The sequence below is a fragment of the Schistocerca gregaria genome, chromosome 5 (genome assembly GCF_023897955.1).
Source record: "Schistocerca gregaria isolate iqSchGreg1 chromosome 5, iqSchGreg1.2, whole genome shotgun sequence".
Lineage (NCBI taxonomy): Eukaryota > Metazoa > Arthropoda > Insecta > Orthoptera > Acrididae > Schistocerca > Schistocerca gregaria.
The window spans coordinates 165,516,967-165,541,375 of NC_064924.1; the positions used below are offsets into that span (position 1 = coordinate 165,516,967).

Below are 24,409 nucleotides of genomic sequence, written 5' to 3' on the forward strand. Positions count from 1 at the left end.
AGATCATCCAGTGGGTACTAATGTGTTACACTCCAGCCAGTCTCGAAGAGTCCTGGGTTCAATGTCAAGCCTCCATACTTCCCACCAACATCACAAGGTATGATGATACTCAAAGCTGCCTTCACCTTACGAGATATTGAAACCCACAGTGGAAGTGAGACAGAGCAGAATTTAAACCCACAGTGGAAGTGAGACAGAGCAGAATTTCGTGAAAACCTTGCCACCAGCATGGTGTGAAGTGCAAAACACAAACACAGAGGCCTGAGAACAGCAGAAGCAAATGGGGCAACAGAATGGCAAGTTGCTTAAATACCACGTACGGCAATAGGTGGTGTTGCTGGGCCCATACACCCCAATGGGAAAATCATTTGTGGCTGCTACCAAGGTCTGTACCAAGTGGTCAAGATGACTTCACCAGTTAACATGAAATTACAGTTCCCTACTCATACCACAGTCATCCATGTTGAGTGCATTTGGCCAGTTTAGAGTGTGCTGGAGGCTTTATCACCATTACTCACACAGGTTGCATTCGGCCATTTCAGAGTGTGCCAGAGGCTTTACCACCATTTTTCGCACAGGTCCCAATAAAAAAGGAGGTTGGCGAGTAAGAAAGGAAACATGGCATGACAAAGTGATCACGCTGCTCCCACCCAGTCTGCACATATGCACTAAAATCAAGAGATACACCAAAACAGAGAAGAGAGGAGGGTGATCGGAGTAGCATGTGCTAACAGAAGATACAAATGCTTTGCAATACACCCATGTTTGGTGAAGTGTGTGTGTGTGTGGGGGGGGGGGGGGGGGGGATTTATGAAAAATTATACTTCTTGAGACAAAGGAGATGATGTTAGTTATACCTGTTAGGAAGACTTATGTATTGAATGCAGCAGAAGAGCAGTGCCAATGTCAGGAGGAGGAGGTTATTGTATGCCCTCCACAATGGTCCAAACTGTCACTGGAACAGGTGAAATAGACAATTCCTTACGGGAACACACCTAGGTAAATACCCATGGGACAACCTTGCAATCCAGTCACTTCAGAAGGTAAAAACTCCTTGGGTGTACTTAACACAAGACTCAGTCATAGCTATCATCATCTGTCATGAGCAAGACCACAATGAGAACAAAATTACTGCAATTATGGGACACTGGGATACTGCAAAACAGGACTCAATGTGACATTTTGGGATGGACGTTTTGGCTATTAGTGACAATAACAGGGCCTTTGGTTCTGAACCTAATGGTTAGTTAGTAGGTTGAGGGAGAGGGGCAGGAGAAGGGGGGAGGGGACCAAAGAGTGAGGTCATCGATCATACGATGTAAGATGGCAGAAAATGAGGGAGGAGCAACATAAACGTACAGTTCAGTCAATGAGTTGGGAAAATGGGCAAACAAAGAGGCAACAAGAAGATCAGGGCAGCAGGAAGAGTAGAGAACAGGAGGGAAAGACGAAGAGAGTGTGAGAACAGGGGGCACCCCAGAGGTGTTGCAGTATGAGCATCCCAATACCATATCACAATCATGACAGAACAGAACAACACCAGGGGAAGAAGGTACAAGAAAAAGGGAAACAAAACAGTACAAATGACTAGGTGGAGGGGGGGACCTGGCCAGCACGGAGGCAAGGCCAAAGGCCTCCCAAACAACACCAATGCTAACCGAGGGACTCCGATTCCAGGAGGAAATTCAGGCACTTCAATTTGAGACGACAAACCACTTTTGCTAAGAGAACTGAGGACCAACATAACCATTCGAGTGTCATCCGCTAACACCCAGGACAAGAAAGGTGAAAAGGCATATTGAGAGTGAAGGCATATTGAGAGTGAAGGCCGAAAGGTGGGGGCAGTCCAGCAAAATATGGATAACCATGAGGGAAGAGGAGGAGGGGGGAGGTTAAAATTCATTATGGAGTAAAAAACCTTGGGTCAACCTGGCATGGCTGATTCGAAGATGGTAGATTCCCACAGGGAGAGGTGGAGCGAAGAATACATGAAATTTATTAGACAAGGGCGTGGCCCCTCGAAAGTCTGACCACAACTGATCAAAAAGGAATCGGATGTAAAAGTGCAAATCTGCCCCTAGAGGGATCACAGAGAATAGGGGGTAGATGGTTGTCCCCCAGCCACACGATTGGCAAGCTCATTAACTGGGATACCCACGTGGCTGGAAACTCAAAAGAAAACAACCAAACTAACAGCACAGTCAAAATATGTGAGAAGATTGCAAAAGGCAGAGAGCAAGAGGTGGCAGGAAAAACACAAGGTGACAGCCTGAATGCCACTCGTAGAGTCCATACACAACAAAACTTAAGTAGGGGATGACTGTTTAATACAGTAGAGGGCCGGATAGATGGTAATCAGTTGCATGGTAAACACCCCACATGTGGCAGGCAAGAGGTGATGTTCTGTGCCAACAGAAGATGTGAAGGCATATCCCAAGTGAATGGCAGATTTAGAGCCATCAGTGCAATAGCATCCTGAAACTCCCCCTAGAGCAGGAAGGACAAACAAGAAACACCATTGGAGTGATGGAGACTTTTGGACACCACAAGAGACCCTACTGAATCTGGGACCAAGGAGCTAACGAAAGGGGTGCTCGGGAGAGAACATGGGGTACAGGACAAGAGAAAAGATGGAAATGGCGGCTGAGAGAACCATGGCGGGCCCAAACCGGTAAACCCACCAGAGGGCAGAAAACGGCCTGGGTATGCTCCAAAGATGGAAAAAGAATAGAATAGTAGGAGTGAGCTAGTGATGGCACACGAAACCCGGAGCTGGGACCAACAAAATGGAAGGGGGAGGGGGACACCAGTGTCAACCAGAAGACTATTGACAGGGCTAATACAAAAGGCATTGGAGGCCAAATGGATATTATGAATGGTGGACCAGGTTCAAGAGAAGCAATGGGGTAGCAGCAGCTGAGCAATAAACTTGACAACCACAGTCCAGACAGAACAGAACTAAGGCCCGATACAGACAAGAAGAGTCAAACGATACACGCCACGAGAGGTGTGAGCAAGGAAGTAAAGGGCATTGAGTTTACATAAACACCAATCTTCAGAAGGAGGATATGGGGCAACCAAGTAAACTTGTCAAGAAGAAGAACCAAGAAATGGAACTGGTGGACCACAGTCTGGCTTTGGGCATCAAGAAAGAACAGACTGAGCGAGGTGGCACAATGGTTAGCACACTGGACTTACATTTGAGAATTTGATGATTCAAATCCCCATCTGACCTTCCATATTTAGATTTTCTGTGATTTCACTAAACTGCTCATGGCAAATGCCAAGATGGTTCCTTTGACAAGGGCAAGGCCAATTTTCTTCCCCGGACGGAATTGAAAAGTATGTGTGAGCATTTATGTGGAAGTGTGCTCCTTGGCACCCGGAAGCTGTTGCCCCACACTGAGTGGGAACTAGCCCAGATACAGGCACCATTCACATACAGAGCAGTGGTGACCAACAGTCCAACAGAGGTCACAAGTCCGTTAATAATGATGGTTGGCAGGATGTATCGCTGTACAGTTTCACTTCACACCGATACACCATTATCTTAGTTTTCTCCAGGAGGGTAAACCCTCAAATGCCAGAATAAAGGCACCGATACTGATGTGATTGTCCTTAAGGACTCCCTGAACAATGTTCAAGGGCTGGTGAGGAGTAATAGTCATGAGGATGTTGTCAAGATGGTCATACGCAAGAAGAGCAGCAGATTGGGCAGCAGAAGTAGTTTTGATTAACAGCAAACCCAACCACATCTTACTCAGAGAGTCCACTTTACCAAATTTGTCTTCAATAAGTTCCACACAAAACAATAGCTTGGTTGCGGTGAAAGTGTCCCCATCAGTCCTGGTGCAGACCAGGTAGTGGGAAAAGGGTTTCACTCAAAGTCTCCCAGCCTGGACCTCCTCCCAGGGTGTAGCCAGGTAAGGGAAGACCAGAGGATCATAAGAAGCAGTATTAAAAGTTCCACTGCCAACTTAGGAGAAGTCCATAGAAGAATTGCCAGTTTTTTGAAGCTTAATGTGTTACATACAAGAAACGTCCACCTAATACCACTCACTCTGATCAGGGGCTCTCTCCTTGGTTGCCACCCAACCGTCTGGCACGACACCCACTGCCGGAAGTTCCAGTGCTCCAGAGTGACAAGCAACCACTCCTGCACACACAGGGAGGTAACAACTCAGGTATCAGAAGTGTAATCACTGTGTTGTCATGGGACTCAACCAAAGAGTACATAACCACACCAATTGCTACCATGCTGACTACAGTGTTAAAGGACAACAGAGTCCAGGAAAAGATGGAAGAGGTGGTAAGGCTACACGCCGAAGACACTAAGTAAAGTGTTATTCCTCAGCTGGCTCACATTAGGGAAAAAAATTTAGGAGAGGAGGTCAAACCCTAAAAGAGGACTAAAAACGCCAAAAAGAAAAGGTGAAAAAGAAAAAGCAAGAAAAACAAAAACAGATGGATAGTCAACTGATGTAAGTAAGGACTCGGAGAGAGGGAAACGAGGAGACAGAAGGGAAGGAACAAGGACGTAGAGGGTGGGGCACAGGGAAAGAGATGCAACCCAGGAAGGAAGAATGGGCAAGGGGCCCTGTGAGCACCGTGGACAATCCCCACAAAAGAGCCGTGAGCCCCCCAGGAGGGGCTCTGAACATAATGTACCCTATGCTGTACATACCCAATAACCCTTTCAAAATTCTGCCAGTAAAGAATCTAACATACCTGAATGCTACTGCTGATCCTGCCACACATAATTCCCTCAGCAAGCTGTCAACAGCACAGGATGGGCAAATGAGGGCAGAACAGTCATTTCAGCATACTCAATAAAACTGCAGAGGGTGTCACCAATGAGTCATAGTAATCAGAATTTCAACTTCAGAAACTGTCATAATCTCTGTAATCACTTGTGTGGCCTGTCTCCATCACTGGTGAGAAGCCATCTACCACCTGTTCTCCCAGTCCATTACCTTCCAAACCAATGGACTGACCACAAAGTTTAACCAAAGTGATGCACAACACCACATGATGGAGAGTATGGGCAAGAAGATCAGACAATGGATAAAGTGTAAAAAGTGGCATGGAAAAGAGTGCACCACAGGGGCAGGGGAAAACTGTAGGTGCAGCAGTACCATATTGTTTTAATAGTTCACAAGCCCAGGAGCAGCCTGGAATTTGGAGAATCAAACTCTCCGAAGGGGTAAGTAGCACTGTGGCCTTCACAACCATCTAAGAGCTATACAGGCCAGCCACTAAGGAAATCTGCAGCTGGGCACTGTGAAAACACTGGCACAGCACCCTATGATGTGCAATTCTCCTGTAATTGGTTGACTGCTTTCTTACTGGTGTAGAACGAGCGTTCCCATAGGCACAATTATAACGCAGCCCATTGGAGGGAGCATAAGTGCTCACAGCCCAGCCAGTAGTAGCATTCCTTCAGCATCATGCATTTGCCCAGCACACTCCATGCCTGTCACTAGTCAAATGTATCTGTCAGCTATTCCATTCTCTTCAAGCAGTATCACAAACTAATTGAATCCACTGATCTATGAACCCTCAGCTCATCATAATAATTACAGGCTTTGAACTTGATCCACTGATTTGAAGCCACCCAGTGGGTGCTATCACCCAATGCTCCAGCCAGTTCACAAGGATCCTAGGTTCGACATGGGGCCAGGATGGTTTCCACCAGTGTCGCAAAGTACCAGCAATACTTGATGCTGTGTGGCCTGGCCTTATGTCACCACTTTTTTTGTCAGTTATTTTCACCCTTTCAGTTTTTTTGTCCCCCCCCCCCCCCCCCCAACTGCTATGTACTCACTTGGCATCACAAAACCATTTATATATCTAACAAAGTGTAAAGTAAATAATTTCAAACGGAAGAAAAAGGGAAAATTTTGTCATTCTGCACTACTTCCCAATTTTCTTCAGCGAGTACAAGTATAGACGTATGGAAATGTGCTTGCTTGTTTGATATCTTTTCAGTTAATCCATATTCCCAATGGGTGTATGACAGATTGCACTCATCCAAAACTACATATTATTGATCCCATACTATCATTACATTCCTGCAACAAGCCACAGCTGTCATCACTTGGTAAAACAACATCTATAATTTCATAGTGAGGTTGAGAGCTCCCGTTTCGTAAGTTGGGTCACTTATGAGGCTATGATTCCTAAGCCTGGACGTGCTCCAGATATCTTCCATTTCTATCATGGGTCTATTAATTTCTTTAATGCTTCACCTGCCTATAGTCTCTGCTGTCCTCTTATATGCTGCTGCTCGTCCTCCACCTCCACCGAGGCAATGAGTCTTCCACTTTTCTATATGTATTTGTCTCTTGCCTGATAGGAACATATCGTTTCAGTTCCCATCTTTATCTGGCTCTTGTTTCTCTGTGGACTAATTTTTCATGTACAGAAGGGAACAAACAGTCAATTCCAAGTTAGTTGCTGCGGATTAGGAATTGAAAGGAAAAATTGATCTGGAACGATTAAGAAGCAAATCTCACAGTGCTGATAAATTCTATGAAAACACAGCTCTCAATTCTCCTTAATTGATTAGGGGAATGGTCTTTGGCATACTATCATCCACACAAGAGGACAAAATTAAATCCCTACAAATAATTACTTACTTACTCTCCAGGTCTCACCACAGCCTGGTTTTGATCTTGTTAACTAGTCTCCTACACAGTACTTGGCATCTTCTTCCTCTGCTCCAAGTATCTGAAGATACTTTGTGATCTGGTCTCTCCGTCTTATTTTCAGTCTGCCTGAAGGTCTTCACCCTTGTGTTTCTTCTGACACTTTTCTCAATCCTGATTCCTCCTCTCTTCTATAAATGTGTACAGCTCATATCAGACTCCATGTCTTGGCTTCCACAACAACATCTGGTTCACTGAATATTTCCTTCAAGCTGCCTGTGCTTTCCTCTTCGTCATTCTTCTCCCCCACAAAATTCTCCAAAAATCTTCTTTACCTTTCTCTCCGTATACTTATCTATTCTCCATGATTCTGGCTCATAGAGTAATACCTTATTTCTATTCCTATTGAAAAAAATTGGAGAACAGTAATTTGTTGAGTGAATATAACACTCTGGACTCTGTTTTGATCATCACTTCTATTTCTTGTGTAGCATAGTTTCTGTTCTTTACTACCAACCGTAGATATCTGAACTCATCTACTTACTAAAACGTATGGTCGTCAGTCCGCAGGGTTTCTGTTCTACTTTGTACCCTCCTGAACTTTGTTTTCTCATAATTTACCAATAATCAGAATTCCCTTGCCTTTTTAAATAGCTTTACTGACAGTATTTTCATGTCATCTAGACTTTCTGCAATTAATGCTACACCTTCTGCAAAGGCAAGTACATTAATTGCTATTCCTATGCTAATAATATCTTCTGCTTCACTTGCTGTATCCAGTGCTTCTTCTATTACTATGATGAACAAGAATGGCAGATTTCCATCTCGTTGCTTGACTCCTGTTTTTATGTCAAAAATCGTGGAATACTCTCCTCCTTCATTCACTGTTTCAAACCAAGGTTTGTAACGTTTGCATTTTCCTGCCACAACTTTTCTCTGTTTGTGTTACCATAAGCTTTTTTAAGACTAGCAAACAAGATGAGTCAATTCTGCCAGATGCAGGCCTAGGTGCCTGGCCAAAATATACACTGCACTCACAGTTTTTTATATCACAGTATGCTGGATGGTCCATCAGTGCCTCATGCAAAATCCATTGTCTGGCTAATCTTGCCCTGAAACAAATCTCTTGTATTTTATTAACTTGATATGAAATAATGAAGATGCCTGCAAAATTGCTAACAGAGTTGCGAACAACAAAACACTGTGACACAGGCTCTGGGAAACTTAATTCAATGCTCTAGATCACCTTTTATTCCAAAATGATGAACACTGAAAGATCCAAAAAGATGAGTCAACATAGAAGTTACAGCAAGTAGTACACTGCCACTTTCACAGTAAGGCATATAAATACAAGGTAAGTTCCACAAGTTTCCTGTCTGACCTTATATACAAATGCGAAAGTTAAAATGCCCTGAAGGTGAGCTAGCAACATCTGTCAGTAAATGTGCACATGAACTGCAACCCACTACTAGCATCAGTCAAATGGTGAGACTCTGAGGAAGAAGTTGTGTGCTGCAGTGCTACAATGGATAAAAATTGAGTATCATGCACTGATGAAGTTCCTGACAAAAAATAGGCTTGCACCAGGTTAAATCAAAGTCCACTTTGATGGTGTTTACAGTGATGTTCCCCCTTCATACTATCCAGTGAAGTAATGGTGTAAACAGTTTTGTCCAGGCAGAGAGAGCATTGCTGATGATCCACGTGTTGGTTGACCTGTTGAGGTGGTGACTGAGAAAACCATCACTATTGCTGAAAGTGAAGTTCTGAGTGACAGGGGGTTGATATCCAAGGAAATTGCAGCAAGATTAGCGTTATCTAAAACACCCATTTTCCAGGTCATGCATAATGATTTGAATATGAAAAAGGTCAGTGCAAGATGGAAGCCCATATTTCTCTCTGCAATGCAGAAGGAGCAGCGCATGACTTGTTGCACCACAAGTACTGGAATCCACTGTTACAACAGGGGATGAAACTATGGTTCTATATTATGATATTCTGTCCAAAGTAGACACTCTTGAATGGTATAAAACAGGTGAAGTTCCACCAAGAAAGATGAAGATCACTAAGTCCACTAAGAAAACCATGCCAACAATCGTCTGGGATCCCTAAGGAATTCTCTTAGTTTATTTTAAAGTAAGAAATACCACTGTGAATGCACTACACAACTCCATCGAACTAAAGAGGTGAAGAAGGTTGTCACATGGTGTTTGTCTTCTCCACAACAATGTGCCAGTGCACATGGCAGCAATTGTGAAGGCTTCCAGGAGACTGACCACCCATCCTATAGCCCAGATCTAATACCAAGTGACTACCATCTGTTCTCCAAACTGAAGGAAGATCTTCAAGGACAGAAATTTGATAATGACGAAGTGAAAGCTGCTATAATGGGACATTTTGCTGACAAACAATCAGATTACCTTCCGAAAGGCAAATAATTGTTAATTCACAGATGCAAAAAGGGTACTGAAATAAAAGGTGATTACATTGAAAAATAGCATTATTGTTTTATTTTTACAACTTTAAAAATGTACTCAGGCCGGAAACCTTTGGAACCTACCTTGGGCATGGGGCTATTTTTATGAGACTTACAACAAGTGGAACACTGTAGAAACACAAACTCAGAAGTGCAAGTGTGTGCGCACACACACGCACACACACGCGCACACACGCACACACACACGCGCACACACACACACACACACACACACACATACACAGTTACTCAGCCTACTACATTTCTCCCAGCTTGAGTGGGGTGAGGTAAAAAGGAACAGGGAGGGAAACAAAGTGGTGGGGTGAGGGGTAGCTGAAGTCTGGGAGGGAGCAGCATACTGGAAATTAGACAGGAATGTGTAACCAGTGAGCTTGCATTGGTACAGACAGGGGGAGGTCCATATGACACTCAATGAAAGAGAGGAGTGGTTGGAAGGTAGGGGTTGGGGGTTAGATCAGAAGAAGATGGAAATTACAGATTATGGGGACCAAGGCTACTAGAGGCTGAAGCCAAAAGATTTGTACGATTGAAGATGTGTTGTAAGGACAATCCCTGTTTGGTTAATTTAGAGAAGGTGGAACTGCAGTGTAAAGGGGCAGAGAGGATCCAAATTGTAAGGGTTGTGAAGCAGTCATTTAAGTTGAGCTGTTCTACCACTGGGAGGTCAACAATCTGCTCTTGGACTCAGTTATACAGCAGTCAAACATTCTGGTAGACAGCTGGCTGGTGGTTACACTCACATGAAACATTTTGCAAAAGTTACACCAGAGCTGGCATGACATCATGGAATCTCTCTTGGACAGAGTTAGGAAGAATTGTAGGAAAGATATTCCTTATTTCTGACCACAAAGAAAAGATATTCCTTATTTCTGAGCACGCTGAAAGGTAATCGAAGCATTGGTGACAGACATGATTAAGATGTAGCATGTAAAATCTGGAGACAATGGAGACCAACCATGTGGAAAAGACTGATGATACAATTACTAACAAAAGGCAGTGGTAGTAATTATTGGATAGGACTTGCTATATCCTGACCTATGCTATCCTGCTATGTATCACACAATACTGTTTGATCCCATATTTGGTACCTGTTAAATTTTGTAAGGATATCACTTCAGGTATCTCTGAACTGTTGCTGCTGTACTATAAATCCTGCCGGTTTTCTCACTTATGCAATATACCAATTAGACATTCAGTTATCCACCAAATTGAATTTTCTATTTATAGAATGGTCCCATGTATAAGTTCCCCACAGGTATTTCACATCTTCTACTCTTGTTCATGCTTGTATAGCCTATTTCTTCAAATGTTTCCATCACAATTTTGATGTGTGTAACATAACATTTTCCCCTCTCCCCTCCAAGTTCCACACAGTGAGCAATATGAGGTACAATTTACGTGTGGATATGACTAGCTATGATGATACTGGTTCACTACGAGTTCTTTGGTTCATAAAAGTTAGCATGTCTGATCATACAAGAACGTTCATTAACTTTGGTATTCACTACAGCAGAAATTTACAACCATCATAGCAAGGTATGTTGCTCACAGTCACTTGTGAAAAGTGACAGCTAGCAAGCCTGTTTCAATAGTAACTCACAGCACTTCTGTCACTTGTTGGTGACTATTCAGAAAATACAGTTTTTTGCTATCAATTAGAATCCTGGGTATTTCTATGCGAGCCAGACTGCCATAAGAGCAACATTTTGTATGTTATCTTTTGGTCAACTTGGTATTTTAGTATAAAACCCATGATTACTATTAATATAATATACCAATCAAGTATCTTATAACCCACATAAGAGAATAAATCATTCTGTTCACAGCTATTTAAATTCTGCGATAACAGAAACACTGGTGAAACATTTAAGTCTACACAAAAATATTTTATTAAGTTTAGTTTAGTTTAGTTTAGTTTAGTGTTAGAATTTGGTTTATCACAGAAAACTACAATACGGAAACTTATGACAGCTATTATTTTTTTTCTTTTTTTTTAAAGTGTCAGTCTTCTTACCTTTATACGGCCAGTGGTCAACAAATATTGTGCCATACTTTTCACCATCACATCAAAAAAGAAACTTGAATGATGCATAAATTTATTGACAACAAGGAAATCTGTATTTGCAGGACGTAAAAGAGTTGGCAAATGTCTACTCATTTCTTCATGGACTGTTGTTGACGACTGCACAGTAGGAGGCACAAAAACAAACTGAAAGATAGGGATTTGTAGTATAAGTATATAATAAACACATACTTTAACAGTGTGACACATACATTCAAACATTTCTGAAACTAAGTGTTACTCTCACATTAATTTGCTACAATCCATTCCAATAATATAATTATGAAATCGAATCTATCTATTACATTTTCATGATTAAACAGCTGAACCAATTTCAATTTAATTTAGTATGGAGAATGTAGGCTACTTTATAAAGCGTGTAGCACTAGACATTTATGGTGAAGAATATTATGTAAATTATAAAAACATATTTATTCTTTCAAAAATCTGTTTACACTCTGACTTTTGAAATTCATTGTGCTTTTATTGTTTAGCATGTTCTATGCTTTTATTGGTTGCTTGGTATGTTCTATGTCCCCCCATGGAGCTTCGCAGTAGGTAGGGTGGCTTGCATGCCTCAGCAATACAGATAGCCATACCATTGGTACAACTACAACGGAGGGGTACCTGTTGAGAGGCCAGAAAAGCATGATGTTCCTGAGGAGGAGCAATAACCTTTTCAGTCATTTCAGGGGCAAAAGTCTGGATGATTGACCTATCTGACCTTGTAATATTGGCCAAAATGGCCTTGCTGTGCCGGAATTGCAAATGGCTGAAAGCAAGGGGAGACTACAAGTAGCTCTACCGTATGGTTAAATGATAGTGGCGTCGTCTTGGGTAAAATATTCGGCGGTAAAATAGTCGCCATTTGGATCCCAGGTGCGGAGTACTCAGGAGGGTGTCATCATCAAGAGAAACAAAACTGGCATTCTAAAGAAATTGGAATGTGAGTATGCTACTATTAACAGCATAGTGAATGCATTATCATAGCCAAGATAGACATGAAGCCAATGCCTACCACAGTAATAAAAGTTTGCATGCCAACTAGCTCTGCAGATGAAGAAATGTATGGTGAGATAAAAGAAATTATTCAGATAGTTAAAGGAGACAAAAATTTAATTGTGATGGGGGACTGGAATTCAATAGCGTGAAAAGGAAGAGAAGGAAAATAGCACGTGAATATGGGCTGGCGGAAAGCAATGAAAGAGGATGCACCCAGCTAGAATGTTGCACCGAGTAAAATTTAATCATTGCTGACACTTGGTTGTTATTTATTTATTGTTCAGCTAATTCAATCTATACAAGATGTAGCCTCTTTAAGTTATTAAATACATTTTTGGGAGGTGTTTCCATGCATCTCTGTCTGCTGCTGTCTTCTGCCAGTTGAAGCCTGCAACTTCCCTGAGTTCCTTATTCCAGCGATCAGGTGGTCTGCCTGGTGGTCTTCATTTTTCTATGGAACTCCGCTCTAAAACTGATTTTGTCCATCTTCCATCCTTCGTTCATGCAATATGTCCTGCCCACTGGCATTTTGGAGTTTTAACCCGTTCTATAATATCTTTTACTCCTGTTATTGTTCTTATGTCTTCACTTTCGTAGAGAGACGTAACATTGACCTTTCCATAGCTCTCTGAGCAGTTCTAAGTTTCCTTTTGAAAAATTCATTCAAAGTTCAAGTTTCACACCCGTCCATAAAAACTGGTAGGACACACTGATCAAAAACTGTCTTCTTTAAGTAGACTGGCATGTTAGGTTTGAAAATTGTTGCATTCCTTCCATAAGCCCTCCAACCCAGTTTAATTCGATGAAAAATTTCAGATTTCAAATGTATTCTGTAACACTGTTTAGGATGATGCCATTCAGTGTTACACGTCCTGCAGCTCACTTATTATGCATAACCTTAGTCTTAGAGTGATTTATTTTAAGTGCCAACTTCCTGACAACAATCTGTTTAGTCTTTTATAAAGGACTGCATTTCCATCTTACTGTTAGCTGGAACCACTATATCATCAGCATATCTCAGGTTGGTGAGCCTTTTACCATTTATCCTTATTCCTCTGTTGTTCAAAATAATTTTGGACATAGCCATCTCGAGAACCGCTATAAATAACTTCAGGGATACAGGATCGCCCTGCTTTACTTCTTTTCCAATGGGAAATTTGCACTTGTTTTCTCCTATGTTGATAGATGCTACAGATGTGTCATAAATGTTGTACAATACATTCATATATTTTGTTTCCACTCCTTCCTCAGTCAGTGCTTGTACAATTGCACTGTGGCTGACAGAATCAAAGGCTTTTTTGAAGTCAATGAAGGCTATACACAGTGGCATTTCATGCTCACTGGCTCAACTAATTACCTCAAGCAGTGTGTTTATATGGTCAATTGTACTGGAACCACTGTGAAATCCAGCTTGTTCTATGGGTTGTGCAGTTTCCACTATCATTTTAATGCGATTTATCAGGACTTTAGTGAACACTTTATATATAGCAGAAAGTACGCTAATGGGGCAGTAGTTCTTCAGATCGTGAATACTTCCCTTCTAATGTAGTAAGATTATGTTTGCTTAGCTCCAGCAGGTTGGGATACTGCCATTCTGTATACACAAAGCAAAGTCTCCAGCCAGATGTTTCTCTGTTTCCTCCCCTGTAAGCTTGAGTATGTCAATTGTCAGATCATCATGACCCCCTGCTTTGTCATTTCTGCAACTCGTTTATAGCTTTTCTTTTTCCTTCGGGGAGGATTTTGGGGATTTCATCATCATCTGCGTAAGGTTTTCCTGGTGGTTCATGTGTTGTTTCATGTAATTTACTATATAAATTCTTTATATGCTTTAGAATGTCTTCCTTTTCCGTTATGTGCCCATTATCACCGTCAAGTGCTATAATTTCGTTTTTACCAATAACACGCTTTTGTTTAGCTATCTTGCAGCTCCTTTTCTTCTCTAATGCTAATTTTATGGTGTTTTCATTGTATTTTTGTATGTTGGCTTTCATATTCTTCCTTACACACTTACACAGTTCTGAATATTCTATATTGTCACAAGAAGTTTTAATTCTGAACATTCTATCTTGTCACAAGTTTTGATTTTAATCTCTCACCTTTTTACATGTAAAGCTTTGGTTTCCAACCTTAACTTTCCTTGTTATTTAGTAATTGTTGTCAGTCCACCTATTTGTTTTGCAGTTTGCACCTGGTTTAATAATTATAAAAGAAGGTTGTACAAGTGGAAGAGACCTGTTGACACGGCAGGGCTTCAGACTGATTATATAATGGTTAAATAGAGATTTAGGAACCAGATTTTAAATTGTAAGACATTTCCAGAGCCAGATGTGGACTCTGAGCACAATTTATTGGTTATGAACTGTAAATTAAAAGTGATGAAAATGGAAAAATGTAGGAAATTAAGGAGATGGGACCTCGACAGCTTGAAAAAATCAGAGGTTGTTGAGAGTTCAGAAGGGTTATTAGGCAGCAGTTGACTAGAATAGGGGAAAAGAATGCAGTAGAAGGTGAATGGGTAGCTTTAAGAGATAAATAGTGAAGGCAGCAGAGGTTCAAATAGGTAAAAAGATGAGACCTAGTAGAAATCTTTGGATAACACAAGAGATATTGAATTTAATTAATGAGGAAATTTAAAGTCACAGCAAATGAAGTAGGTGAAAGGGAATACAAATGTTTAAAAAATGAGATTGACAGAAAATGCAAAACTACTAAGCAGGAATGACTAGAGGAAAAATGTATGGATTTAGAAGCATATTTCACTGGGGGCAAGAGAGATACTGCCTACATGAAAATTAATTAAGCCTTTGGTAAAAAGAGAAGCAGCTGTATGAATATAAAGAGCTCATATGGTAAACCAGTCCTAAGAAAAGAAGGGAAAGCTGAAAGATGGAAGGAGTACACAGCAGGTCTATACAAGGGAGATGAACTTGAAAGCAATATTATAGAAAGGAAAGTGGAAGTAGATGAAGAGATGAGAAGTGTGAGACTGCAAGAAGAATTTGACAAAGCTCCAAAAGATCTACATTGAAACAAGGCCTTGCAAGTACGGCACGTAATATTCAGTCAGAACTACTGATAGCCTTCGAAGAGCTATGCATGACAAAACTCTTCCATCTGGTGTGCAAGATGCATGAGACACACAAAATACCCTGAGCCTTCAAGAATATGTAATAATTCTAATTCCAGAAAAAGCAGTTGCTGACGTGTGTGAAAATTACCGAACACTCAGTTTAGTAAGTCACAGCTGCAAAATACTAACACAAATTCTTTACAGAAGAATCGAAAAACTGGTAGGAGCTGACCTCAAGGAAGATCAGTTTGGATTGCAGAGAAATGTAAGAACATGTGAGGCAATACTGCCCCTATGACTCATCTTAGAAGATACACTATGTGGTCAAAAGTAACAGGCACCTGGCGGAAAATGACTTACAAGATTGTGGCGCCCTCCATCGGTAATGTTGGAATTCCATATAGTGTTGGCCCACCCTTAGCCTTGATGAGAGCTTCCACTGTCGCAAGCATATGTTCAGTTAGGTGTTGGAAGGTTTCTTGGGGAATGGCAGCCCATTCTTCATAGAGTGCTGTACTGAGGAGAGGTATCAATGTTCGTCCGAGAGGTCTGGCATGAAGTCGGCGTTCCAAAACATCCCAAACGTGTTCTATAGGATTCAGGTCAGGACTCTGGTCAGGCCAGTCCATTACAGGGATGTTATTGTAGTGTAATCATTCTGCACAGAGGCAGTGCATCATGAACAGGTGCTCGATCATGCTGAAAGATGCTATCACCAACCCCTAATTGCTCTTCAACAGTGGGAAACAAGAACATCTACATCTACATCTACATCTACATCCGTACTCCGCAAGCCACCTGACGGTGTGTGGCGGAGGGTACCCTGAGTACCTCTATCGGTTCTCCCTTCTATTCCAGTCTCGTATTGTACGTGGAAAGAAGGATTGTCGGTATGCTTCTGTGTGGGCTCTAATCTCTCTGATTTTATCCTCATGGTCTCTTCGCGAGATATACGTAGGAGGGAGCAATATACTGCTTGACTCTTCGGTGAAGGTATGTTCTCGAAACTTTAACAAAAGCCCGTACCGAGCTACTGAGCGTCTCTCCTGCAGAGTCTTCCACTGGAGGTTATCTATCATCTCCGTAACGCTTTCGCAATTACTAAATGATCCTGTAACGAAGCGCGCTGCTCTCCGTTGGATCTTCTCTCTCTCTTCTATCAACCCTACCTGGTGCGGATCCCACACTGCTGAGCAGTATTCAAGCATTGGGCGAACAAGCGTACTGTAACCTACTTCCTTTGTTGTCGGATTGCATTTCCTTAGGATTCTTCCAATGAATCTCAGTCTGGCATCTGCTTTACCGACGATCAACTTTATATGATCATTCCATTTTAAATCACTCCTAATGCGTACTCCCAGATAATTTATGGAATTAACTGCTTCCAGTTGCTGACCTGCTATTTTGTAGCTAAATGATAAGCGACCTATCTTTCTATGTATTTGCATCACATTACACTTCGCTACATTGAGATTCAATTGCCATTCCGTGCACCATGCGTCAATTCGCTGCAGATCCTCCTGCATTTCAGTACAATTTTCCATTGTTGCAACCTCTCGATACACCACAGCATCATCTGCAAAAAGCCTCAGTGAACTTCCGATGTCATCCACCAGGTCATTTATGTATATTGTGAACAGCAACGGTCCTATGACACTCCCCTGCGGCACACCTGAAATCACTCTTACTTCGGAAGACTTCTCTCCATTGAGAATGACGTGCTGCGTTCTGTTATCTAGGAACTCCTCAATCCAATCACACAATTGATCTGATAGTCCGTATGCTCTTACTTTGTTCATTAAACGACTGTGGGGAACTGTGTCAAACGCCTTGCGGAAGTCAAGAAACACGGCATCCACTTGTGAACCCGTGTCTAAGGCCCTCTGAGTCTCGTGGACGAATAGCGCGAGCTGGGTTTCACACGATCGTCTTTTTCGAAACCCATGCTGATTCCTACAGAGTAGATTTCTAGTCTCCAGAAAAGACATTATACTCGAACATAATACGTGTTCCAAAATTCTACAACTGATCGACGTTAGAGATATAGGTCTATAGTTCTGCACATCTGTTCGACGTCCCTTCTTGAGAACGGGGATGACCTGTGCCCTTTTCCAATCCTTTGGAACGCTTCGCTCTTCTAGAGACCTACGGTACACCGCTGCAAGAAGGGGGGCAAGTTCCTTCGCGTACTCTGTGTAAAATCGAACTGGTATCCCATCAGGACCAGCGGCCTTTCCTCTTTTGAGCGATTTTAATTGTTTCTCTATCCCTCTGTCGTCTACTTCGATATCTACCATTTTGTCAACTGTGCGACAATCTAGAGAAGGAAGCACAGTGCAGTCTTCCTCTGTGAAACAGCTTTGGAAGAAGACATTTAGTAATTCGGCCTTTAGTCTGTCATCCTCTGTTTCAGTACCATTTTGGTCACAGAGTGTCTGGACATTTTGTTTTGATCCACCTACCGCTTTGACATAGGACCAAAATTTCTTAGGATTTTCTGCCAAGTCAGTACATAGAACTTTACTTTCGAATTCATTGAAAGCCTCTCGCATAGCCCTCCTCACACTACATTTCGCTTCGCGTAATTTTTGTTTGTCTGCAAGGCTTTGGCTATGTTTATGTTTGCTGTGAAGTTCCCTTTGCTTCCGCAGCAGTTTTCTAACTCGGTTGTTGTACCACGGTGGCTCTTTTCCATCTCTTACAATCTTGCTTGGCACATACTCATCTAACGCATATTGTACCATGGTTTTGAACTTTGTCCACTGATCCTCAACACTATCTGCACTTGAGACAAAACTTTTGTGTTGAGCCGTCAGGTACTCTGTAATCTGCTTTTTGTCACTTTTGCTAAACAGAAAAATCTTCCTACCTTTTTTAATATTTCTATTTACGGCTGAAATCATCGACACAGTAACCGCTTTATGATCGCTGATTCCCTGTTTTGCATTAACTGATTCAAATAGTTCGGGTCTGTTTGTCACCAGAAGGTCTAATATATTATCGCCACGAGTCGCTTTTCTGTTTAACTGCTCAAGGTAGTTTTCAGATAAAGCACTTAAAAATATTTCACTGGATTCTTTGTCCCTGCCACCCGTTATGAACGTTTGAGTCTCCCAGTCTATATCCGGCAAATTAAAATCTCCACCCAGAACTATAACATGGTGGGGAAATCTACTCGAAATATTCTCCAAATTATTCTTCAGGTGCTGAGCCACAACAGCTGCTGAGCCCGGGGGCCTATAGAGACATCCAATTACCATGTCTGAGCCTGCTTTAACCGTGACCTTCACCCAAATCATTTCACAATTCGAATCTCCCTCAATTTCCTTCGATACTATTGCACTTCTTATCGCTATAAACACGCCTCCCCCTTCACTGTCCAGCCTATCTCTGCGGTATACATTCCAATCAGAGTTTAGGATTTCATTACTGTTTACGTCTGGTTTCAGCCAACTTTCTGTTCCTAGTACTATATGGGCGTTGTGACCGTTTATTAATGAGAGCAGTTCTGGGACCTTTCTATAGACGCTCCTGCAGTTTACTATTAGCACATTAATATTGTTATTCCTTGTTGCATTTTGCCTACTCCTGCCTTGCCGCGTCTCAGGAGGCGTCTTGTCGGGCCTAGGGAGGGAATTCTCTAACCTAAAAAAACCCCATGTGCACTCCACACGTACTCCGCTACCCTCGTAGCCGCTTCCGGCGTGTAGTGCACGCCTGACCTATTCAGGGGGACCCTACATTTCTCCACCCGATAGCGGAGGTCGAGAAATTTGCACCCCAGCTCTCCGCAGAATCGTCTGAGCCTCTGGTTTAAGCCTTCCACTCGGCTCCAAACCAGAGGACCGCGATCGGTTCTCGGAACGATACTACAAATAGTTAGCTCTGATTCCACCCCGCGAGCGAGGCTTTCCACCTTCACCAACTCCGCCAACCGCCTGTACGAACTGAGGATTACCTCTGAACCCAGACGGCAAGAGTCATTGGTGCCGACATGAGCAACAATTTGCAGTCGGGTGCACCCAGTGCTCTCTATCGCCGCCGGTAGGGCCTCCTCCACATCTCGGATGAGACCCCCCGGCAAGCAGACAGAGTGAACACTGGCCTTCTTCCCCGACCTTTCCGCTATTTCCCTAAGGGGCTCCATCACCCGCCTAACGTTGGAGCTCCCAATAACTAATAAACCCCTCCCCCCGTGTGCCTGCTCGGACCTTGCTGAAGGAGCAGCCACATGTCCACTCACAGGCAGAGCGGGCGATGCCACACGGCCAGCCTCCACATTGACCCTCCGCCTCGTGCGCCGCGAACGCCGCTGAACCCGCCACTCCCCTTGGGGAGAGGGTGGCCCAAACGCGCCCGGTACCCGCGAAGATGTCTCGACAGCAGGGACAGTGGGTGAAGAATGTAACACCTGGGGTGTACCTTGCGACGCACCAGACTCCCCACTGCCGCTACACTCCGAGGCAGCAGCCTGAAGACGGCTGACCGCGGACACCAACACGCTCAGCTGTTCGCGAAGAGTGGCCAGCTCCTCCTGCGTCCGTACACAGCAGCCACACATCCTAGCCATCCTAAGAAATCAATTTACTATAAAGTGTTAATCAGCTTTTAACTAGACTGCTAATTCACTAAAGGCGGTTGATTATTGACTAAACTGTGATTGCTAACCACTTCTTGTAGAAACAAGGAAAATAGCACTACCTGTCTCTGGACGGTATTGAAAACAAACACTAGCACTACTAGCACTATGGCTGACTAAAGGGACTCTCTGACTGTATTCAAAACAAACACGAGATCTATGGAACACTTAATAGCACTCTACTATTAAAGCTTCCTAAAAGCAAAAACACGCAGAAGAAGAAGTGACAAGTAAGAAAAATACAGATAATACTTAAATTAAGGTAGCTCGCTGCACAGAAGACGTGAAGCAGACGGCGGTTAGGGCGACACTGACACTACTGGCACTATGGCTGACTAAAGGGACTCTCTGACTGTATTCAAAACAAACACGAGATCTATGGAACACTTAATAGCACTCGACTATTAAAGCTTCCTAAAAGCAAAAACACGCAGAAGAAGAAGTGACAAGTAAGAAAAATACAGATAATACTTAAATTAAGGTAGCTCGCTGCACAGAAGACGTGAAGCAGACGGCGGTTAGGGCGACACTGACACTACTGGCACTATGGCTGACTAAAGGGACTCTCTCTGACTGTATTCAAAACAAACACGAGATCTATGGAACACTTAATAGCACTCTACTATTAAAGCTTCCTAAAAGCAAAAACACGCAGAAGAAGAAGTGACAAGTAAGAAAAATACAGATGCTTAAAACATCACTGTAGGCCTGTCCTGTGATAGTGTCATGAAAAACCAACAAGAGGTGGAAGCCCCCTCCATGAAAAACACGACCACACCGTAACACCACCGTATCCAAATTTTACTGTTGGCACTACACACGACAGATGACATTCACCAGGCATTCGCCATACCCACACCATTTTATTGGATTGTCACATTGTATACTGTGATTTGTCACTCCACACGTTTTTCACTGTTCAGTCATCCAATGTTTACACTCCTTACACCATACTATGATTCATTTGGCGTTTTCCAGTGTGATATGTGGCTTATGAGCAGCTGCTTGACTGTGAAATCCAGGTTTTCTCAACTCCCACCTAACTATCATAGGACTTAGGCTGGATCCTGATGGAGTTTGGAATACCTGTTTGATGGTCTGCCTATTACACATTATGACCCTCTTCAACTGTCGACGGTCTCTGTCAGTCAACAGATGAGGTCAGACTGTACGCTTTTGTGCTGTACGTGTTCCTTCATATTTCCAATTCACTATCACATCGGAAACAGTGGGCCTAGTGATGTTTAGGAGTGTGGAAGTCTCGCGTACAGACATATGACACAAGTGACACCAAATCACCTGACCAGGTTTGAAGTCCATGAATTCTGCAGAGCATCCCATTCTCCTCTCTCACAATGTCTAATGATTACTGAGGTTGCTGATATGGAATACCTAGCAGTAGCTGGCAGCACAGTGCACCTAATATGAAAAAATGTTTGTTTTTGGGGGTGCCCGGATACTTTTGATCACATAGTGTAAGTTAGGAAAGGCAGATCTACATTTATAGCATTTGTAGATTTCAAGAATGCTTTTGACAGTGCTGACTGGAACACTCTTTTTGAAATTCTAAAGATAGCAGTGGTAAAATACAGGGAATGATGGGCTATTTGTACTGAAACCAGATGGCAATTATAAGAGTTGAGGAGCATGAAAGAAAGGCAGTGGCTGAAAAGGGTGTGAGACAGGGTTGTAGCCTATCCCTGATGTTATTCAACATGTACATTGAACAGCAGTAAAGGAAACCCAAGAAAAATTTGGAGCAGGAATTAAAGGTCAGAGAGAAGCACTAGAAACTTTGAGGTCTTCAGACTGAACACCACCACCACCACCACCACCACCACCACCACCACCACCAACAACAACAACAACAACAACAACAACAATGAAATCTTGTATGGAGATAGCTCAATCCCTGATGAGGAACACAGGTTGCTTTATTTCAAAAAATAAACCTGAGTGCTGAAAGGATGGAACAGGAACATCTTTTTTACTTCAGTGAACATAAACCATGTTAAAAAAATTATTAAATTTTGTTGCATAACAGACGCATTGTATAATGTACTGCTACTTCAATAGCACAACACATAGACATGTGCTTTTCTCCACGCCCCTCTGCACACATCACTTGGCCACAACACTGCAAGTGCTATGTCATGATGTATTGGGGCAGTCGTGGAAGAATATAAGGGGAGGGGTTGGAGGGGGTGGAATGTAGCCATCACAAGTTAAGCTTGTCCAAACAGAGAGACATGTGAGGGCAGCTGACATTATTGCATGTACTATAGAGTACTTACTCACTACCAGTGATCACAACAAAACTACCGATACATGAGTGCAGTCATAGGTAACAGCTAGTGCATTATACTTTCTATTTTCACAGCACAGTATGAATTAATTCAGAGTAGATAACAACCAGGATGTAATGTAATAACAATGCCTCTAAAACATAAAATTTGTTATATAATTTAGAAGTAAATGTAACAACTTGCCAAATGCAATTTAAGGAGACAGCTGTGTGTGTGTGTGTGTGTGTGTGTGCGCGCGCGCGCGCGTTTTTGTTGTTTTTCCTACGAGCTTGAAAAAGGAAATAGATTCTAAAAGGTAGCCAAGCTCTCTACCTTTCGTTTGTGTACCTATCAATGACGCAGCCCTTCTGCCTTTGGTTAGTCATCTCCTTTATTCCTAAATAATTCATATCATGGTAGGCATGTAAAAAGAATTAAATCCATATGCACAAAGCTTCCGAATGAAAAAAGAATGACTGGAAGAATAAATGAGAGCTACTGAAAAAATCAATACAGTGCTTAAAATGATGTGACAAAAGAATATAAATAAAAAATTTACATTTAACCTAAATAATTGAATAAAAATAATGATGAAAGTCATTTTGATAAATATTTAAAAATAAAAATGTTCAAAGTTTCCGATTAAATTTTAATCTACGATATTTTGCATGAGAGGCCAGTATCTTAACCATTACATTATGCAACCAGTCTTTTGCATATCACTCTTGCAAATCTGTAGTGTATCATGCAAAACTCTGAAATTTTTGTCGTCAGTTACTCAAAAACAAGGGATCACCCAGGTGGATGCCTGTTAGGTGTGATACCTGGGACCTTAACCTATGTCACCATATAGATTTTGATCTTATTACACAAACAAATATTTTTTCCCACTTTAGGCCAAGAAAGTAGCATTGTTTTTGGTTTTTATTATTATTTTAATGTTACATTCTACAATTAGCTTTAGAACAATAGATTTGTTTATGTACAATTTTTTGAGTGTTACTCATCTGAACAATACATTTAAATATAGTCTTCCAAATACTGTTAAATAATGAAATATCTCACCTTCACATATGACTGTAGTATATCTTTTCTTCCGGCTTCATGTATCATATGAACAATATGTATCAAGACTCTTATTATATTTAATCCAACTTCTTCAGAACTTGAAACTACTAACAATGTGAACAGATGATTTAGAAGAGTTGGAAGAAAAGTTATTGCAGCTGTAAGTTGAATAGCATGTGCCGCCTGAAGCAGAGAAAATACAAATACTCATAACCAAGCCAACAAAATTATACAGTAAAACTGTAGCTCATTTTTATAATTAGGAAATGCTAATGCAGAAGTTTAAGATTTGAAAAGGTTGTACTAAACAGATTTTAACATACCTTCAGAACTTTACAAGTCTCTGAGTCAGTAGTTAACTGGTGTAGCTTTACATCCAACAGTTTTTCTGTATGCGCAAAAAGATTATGGAGATGTTGGTCTTTCGTGAAAACAGTTGAGTATAGTTGAAAACCAACAGTAAAAATAAATTTTTGATTATCAATCCAGTTCACTTCTGGTCCTGCAAACTGAAATGGAATTCATAATCAAAATGTATCCATAATCTGAACAAGAAATAAGTTTCAAATCTTCCTAAAAATCCAAACAGCACACAGAGCTCTATGAGTAGATGCTGAAAAGTAATACATACGAATTTTTCCATGTGAAAATTATTGAAGCTTTTTAAGTAAAACAAACTTTATTAACATTCTACATCATTATTCCTCATGTCTATACACTTATTTCTTAATATAGTCACCCTAATGAGGAAAACATTTCTCCCAAACAGAGACCAGTTTATTGATACAGTGACTTTGACTCGGTTGACGGAGCCACAACCTCACTCTGCTTGCACCGCTTCGCCGCTGTCAACATGAAGTCCTCGAAAGTATTACTTAAGTTTTGGAAACATCAGGACTGTATAGAGGACAATCAACGACAGTGAACCCAACGCATACGATTGTCACAGATGTCACAGTGCTAATGTGTGGTCTGACATTGCCGTGCTGAAAGAGAGGGTCCTCCATGTGTGGACAAATGTTTTTTGCAGTTATAAACTTGATCACAGCATGCTGTTTCTCACACACTGACACTGATATGTTACACACCGCCATGTTACAGGCTACAATTTGAAGCCCTCTATAGGCAATGGCTGC

At 41.8% G+C, this 24,409-nt stretch overlaps 1 protein-coding gene across 2 annotated transcripts in view; it reads right to left on the reverse strand.

Moving 5' to 3' along the window:
- The window catches only part of LOC126273114 (dedicator of cytokinesis protein 9), a 319,479-nt gene that overhangs the window by 158,397 nt on the left and 136,673 nt on the right, over positions 1 to 24,409 (reverse strand). For both annotated transcript variants that reach the window (XM_049976565.1, XM_049976564.1), the window contains 3 exons: positions 23,597 to 23,782; positions 23,271 to 23,456; positions 11,159 to 11,353 (listed from right to left, as the gene is read on the reverse strand). In XM_049976565.1, coding sequence (XP_049832522.1) covers positions 11,159 to 11,353; positions 23,271 to 23,456; positions 23,597 to 23,782 — 567 coding nt within the window. The remainder of the gene's footprint in view (positions 1 to 11,158; positions 11,354 to 23,270; positions 23,457 to 23,596; positions 23,783 to 24,409) is intronic.